The sequence below is a fragment of the Anoplopoma fimbria genome, chromosome 8 (genome assembly GCF_027596085.1).
Source record: "Anoplopoma fimbria isolate UVic2021 breed Golden Eagle Sablefish chromosome 8, Afim_UVic_2022, whole genome shotgun sequence".
Taxonomy (NCBI): Eukaryota; Metazoa; Chordata; class Actinopteri; order Perciformes; family Anoplopomatidae; genus Anoplopoma; species Anoplopoma fimbria.
The window spans coordinates 7,330,126-7,335,113 of record NC_072456.1 but is presented as its reverse complement, the minus strand read 5'-3'; the positions used below and the strand labels follow the sequence as shown (position 1 = coordinate 7,335,113).

Below are 4,988 nucleotides of genomic sequence, written 5' to 3'. Positions count from 1 at the left end.
ACGTTTTACAGGACAAAAAAGTTGGTTATACAATAAGTGCAAGGTGTGTAGTTCCTCTAATAGGATAGAACATAGTTACATAGAATATAATTAGTTTGCACGTGTTACAAGAGCAAACGCATTAAAAGTCGTGTTTCTGAAGCTTCTTTTGAAGAAGAAAACGCTTGTCAGGGTTCATATTGGCTGAGTGTTCTTTTTTTTTTTTTTTTTTTAAAGGCCTCTGGTGTTTCTTCATTCTTTTCCTTCAATGCATAGTTTTCTCAAGTCCAACCAAGAAAGCTACTTTGGCTGCAATGTAGGAGGCCACGATACATCCAAAATGTCCGCTTGTTTTGTTCTCTTGTGACGGAGCTGCAGTTTCACTGTGACCGTCAGGCCAGCTCACATCACGCAGGGTTTGATGTCCTGACAGACGCTCTGGGGGTGGTGGTGGTGGTGGTGGTGGTAGTAGGATCCGCCAGCCGAGGGGTGGAAGGACGAGATGCCGTTGAAGTTTAACACGAAATCTTTCCTGTCGCACACCGAGGAATGGCTCTGATAACGTGGAATCCCCACTGCAGAGGAGACAGTGAATAGATGTCAATGAAGAGGTGAAGACATGAATATTCATTAGGCTCTAATGGTTTTATATTGAGCATCCTAAATCAAGTTTTGATTTAAAATTATTCGTCACAAAAAAAAAAAAAAAAATATGGTTCGTTGTTAACAGAAATGAACGTTTTACATCTTCAAAATAACATTTTGTTTACATGTTTCATAAACGGCAAAATGTGTATTCACGTTCATATATGCTTTAAAAAAAGGAATGCAGTTGACTGCTGCGGACACACAAGGCCTTGTTTTACAGAAAAAAATATTGTTTATAAAAAATATAGGCAATCCCCCCTTATTACCTCACACTTTTACAGATACATTTGCTGTTATATAAATTGCTAATTTAGTAACACCTCTTTTAAAATATTAGTCGGAAATGTGCCTTTTATAGACCATCCACAAGGTGACAGCCCAACCATTTCAAACCATTTGCATTCTAAAAAAGGATCGCACCTTCCTTTAGCAATTTTTTTATTTTTTTTTTATATATTGAATGCTTTAACTTTGATTTCTAATTAATTAACACTCATCTATCTGGATTATTTCCCCCCCCTTTGTAGAGCCCCAATCCTGCAACAATATTTAAATGAGGCCCGTCATTCTGTGTCTGTAAGTGAGCCTCTATTTCCAGAAAGAGAAAAAATAAATAGGGGAGGCTGTGGCTTCGTCAAGGTCATAAGGACTCCAGATGTGACTGTGTTTTCCAGGAGAAGACAGCAGGCTTTTATCCTCCGGGCCACAGCTCGCTGCCCTGCGTCCGATTTCCACAGACAACACACAATAAGCCTCTCTGGCTGACAGCACAGTGACGGACACATGGACCCTCCGTACAGGATCAATTAAGACGCTGCGTAAAGTTTAACAAGGCCTTCCGTCTCTTGTGGATACGCGCTGGTTGAAATCCTCCGCCGGTGTGGTCCGACCTGCAAACCTCTTTGTTTAGTTAACCTCTGGGAGCCTTTATAGGCTCCAGCATGGGTAACTAGCTCCGGCGAAATCCCCTGACTTTAGTAAAGCCCCCTGTGTGTGTTATCCTAAAGCAAATGAGCGTGAACTGGGGAGGTGAATTAAGAACGCGATCACAAACAAAAAAAAAAAGCTGTTTATCTTAATCTATTTATTAGCACAGATGTGATTTAGAAAATGACACATCGGCACATTAGCCATTAGAATCTGAATTGTATTTATTTATTTATTTATTGGCCTTAAAAAAAACACATTTTGAATGATAATTTAGCTGGGCCAGGTTGTATTATTCAGTTAACATTAAATGTGACTTTATTATTCAAAACAATGAATTAAACAATTGCTAAATTATTTTGTCTCCATATGCTGTTGAGATTAGTAACCGTTTAGACGGAAATAATGTGGGGGAAATACTATTAAAACAATTGAAATTAATAGTAATATTTTTTTTGTGTTTTTTTTCTGGTATGTAAACTCCATTTTCATATGTTTTTGCCTTCGCATTAACATGACAATCACGATTTTAAATACAAGTCATAATTCTTAAATATATTATTTGAGTTTCACTCCTTCAAAAACATTTAGAAATGATCAGGCCCTTTTCTGCACTTTGAAACGAAATGTTGCTAATTTGCAGCCTCTGATTGAGACGAGGTGGGCCATGCTTAGAGGAATGTTATATGGTTTTATTAATTCATTTCTATGATAAGCTAATCACCCCCAGTACAAGTCACACATGAGTTGGTGGTATATACCTGATATGTCGGTGCTGTGGCTGTCCCTGCCGTTCTGGTGAAGATAGCTCTGCTCCAGAGAATAAGGCGACATGCCGGAGTGTAAACCGGAGGATGCGGGGCTGCTGGAGGTCAGAGGCTGCTGCTTGATGTAGGGGGACCCGCCGGAGGACGCCCAGTGTGCGGATGAACTGGCGTACGGGGAGTGGCCGTCCAGCGCTGGAGAGGAGGGTACCGGGCTGCTGCTGCTGTCCGGCCCGTACTCCCCGTTCGACGGCACAGGACAGCTCGCCATGTACGTGGAACCGGGGCTCGGGGACATGTGGGGCACGTGGTGGCCGCCGCTCAGCCCGTCGTATCCTCCGGCCATTGAATTACTCATCATGTCCAAGTTGTAGCCGTTTCCGTGACAGGCGAGAGTGGCGGATGGAGCTTGAAAGTCAAAACTCTGCGGGAGGATGGAGGTGCCGAAGCCTATGCCGTTCATCATCCGGTACATGGGCTTCAGAGCTTGACATTTTCTTCTGAAGCCTCTGGGTCTGCGACGAAACGAGCCTTCCTCGAACATGAACTCACTGCCCGGGTCGATGGTCCAGTAGTGGCCTTTCCCCGGCCGGCCCAGCCCTTTGGGCAGCTTGATGAAGCACTCGTTCAGCGAGAGATTGTGCCGGACGGAGTTCTTCCAGCCCTGATACGAGCCCCTGAAGAACGGGAAGCGAGCCTGGAGGAACTGGTAGATCTCACTGAGTGTCAGTCTTTTGGTGGGGGAGCTTTGTATTGCCATAACGATGAGAGCGATGTAGGAGTACGGCGGCTTTTCTGGTCGCCTTAACCCGGAGCTCGCTTTCTTTCCTTTAATGGCGTTGGACGAACTTTCTGTGGCGGCCTGTGGGCTCAGCATGGCGGGGTGCAGGGCGCCGGACGCCGGGCTGGATCTCAGAGGAGGCGGAGGGTCCAGCTGCTGCTGAGGGGTCTCGGTCGTCATGTCAGCTCTGACGTAGGATACGACTGGCGTAGAGTGGAGAGAGGGAGGGAGAAAAGACGAGCTGATAGATGTTCCAAACGAGAAATGTATTTGGGATCCAGTGGTCAGTGTCCCTTGCAAGTGAGCGTTACACCGCCAGTGGTCCTCACAATCCCAGCGCAAAATGGAGTAAAAATCTGTCTCCAGTTACGCACGACTCTCCCGTTACGCACGGTGCTTCCCTGACGCACGGCGAGTACGCACTGACAGAGAGAGGAAGAGAAGAGAGAGAGAGGGGGGGGGGGCTGGTTATCCACTGGAGACTGAGTGTCCAAGGGTTTTAGCACGACACAGGGGTGTCTCCACTGGGGTGTCACTGCGTGGCGCGCCGGGTGGCCATCGACAGCCTTAATAATCCCTCAAGTGGAGGAAACACGAAAACCCCCTCGACCTATTGCGCGCAACAGTCCATCCAAACAAAGCTCGACCCACCTATCATTCCTTAAATCTTTCTGAGAGCCCCCCCCCCCACACCCCCCCACCCCTTCTCCTCATCCGCACTCAAATCTCCCTGAAATCAGTGACGAATAGAGCCAGCCCCCCTCTACACTCTTGCCAAAATCTGGCCCAAGTCCACTTACCGTTCTCAACAGTGTTAAAACCCCTTATGCTCTCCTCTCCTCTCCTCTCCTCTCCTTCCTTCTCCCCCCACCACCCCCTCTGTCCAAATTCGGACTACACGCAATTAAGCCATCTATCAAACCTCCACCCCCAGACATCCCAATCAACAGCGCCACACGCCAGACGCACACTTTTTTTTTTTTTTTAAAAATAGGTTTTTTTTCCACCCTCTCTGATCCTGCATGTATGAAGTTGTGATTTCAGCCGCAGATCATACATTTTTTTTCCTGACACGAATAAACTACCACCGTATGTGTGCAAAAAAAGGTTACACTTGCAATTGAAGCCATGACGACATAAAACATTCACTTGGGCCTACGTGCTGTCTGTCTTCGGCAGATAGGCTAATACCCAAAACGCATCGCTGCGAAGCAATAAAAAAAAACAAAAAAAACACACACCATCTCGTGTTATTTGTATTATTTTGCTCATAATTTCCTCCCAAACTGGTCCAGAGGATAACAAAAACAAACTGTCGCGGTGCCGGGCTGGGTGGAGGAGTGTGAGAGATGGAGAGGTGGTGGTCTTTGCCGTGCGTGTGTAAGCGGGGGGTTGCTCTGAGTAAATGACTTTGACATGAGTGGAAGCAGGCTTTTTCCATCAAGCCCGGCCCTGGATATACCACACACAGCGAGCCAGTGTCAGCTTACCTCCCCGGGCCAGAGCCGGTCCCATGGGCCCCACGTTCATTAGAGAGAGAAAAGCGAAATTAGGCGAGCGGGCGTCGACAGTTTCCTCCCCTATGGAGACATCACACACAGATTTGTCCAACATGATGGAGTTATATATCCCATAAAGGTAGTATCAACATCCGGGCTGCGACAAAAGCGGGGATCACTGAAGAAAAAAAAATGAAAGCATCACTTTTTGTGGCTGTCACTAAACCGAGATTTTTTTTTTTGGGTTGTGTTGTCATGTTTGTCACGATTTATTTTTTAATAAGCTATTTCATACATAGACATTATGTCGGCCTAGTTGTAGGTACGTTTGATTGCGTATTTTCTTTCTCACATGGTTCAAGATGCTGATGTTTGTAGGAGATTAAAAAA

The 4,988-nt window shown here is 45.9% G+C and overlaps 1 protein-coding gene across 1 annotated transcript; it reads right to left on the bottom strand.

Moving 5' to 3' along the window:
* Nucleotides 1–381: 381 nt before the first annotated feature.
* On the bottom strand, nt 382–3,501 carry LOC129094855 (forkhead box protein F2-like). The gene is made up of 2 exons (XM_054603141.1): nt 2,316–3,501; nt 382–554 (listed from the first exon to the last, which is right to left on the bottom strand). Exons 1-2 carry the CDS (start codon nt 3,277–3,279, stop codon nt 382–384), a joined length of 1,137 nt encoding a protein of 378 aa, XP_054459116.1. The 5' UTR covers nt 3,280–3,501.
* Between the last annotated feature and the right edge of the window lie 1,487 nt (nt 3,502–4,988).

Excerpts from the sequence above, each read along its gene's own strand:
- LOC129094855 (XM_054603141.1), bottom strand. The coding sequence starts at position 3,279 with ATGACGACCGAGACCCCTCAGCAGCAGCTGGACCCTCCGCCTCCTCTG. Across the intron at positions 555-2,315 it reads CCACAGCACCGACATATCAG|TGGGGATTCCACGTTATCAG; the intron begins GTATATACCACC and ends TCTCCTCTGCAG.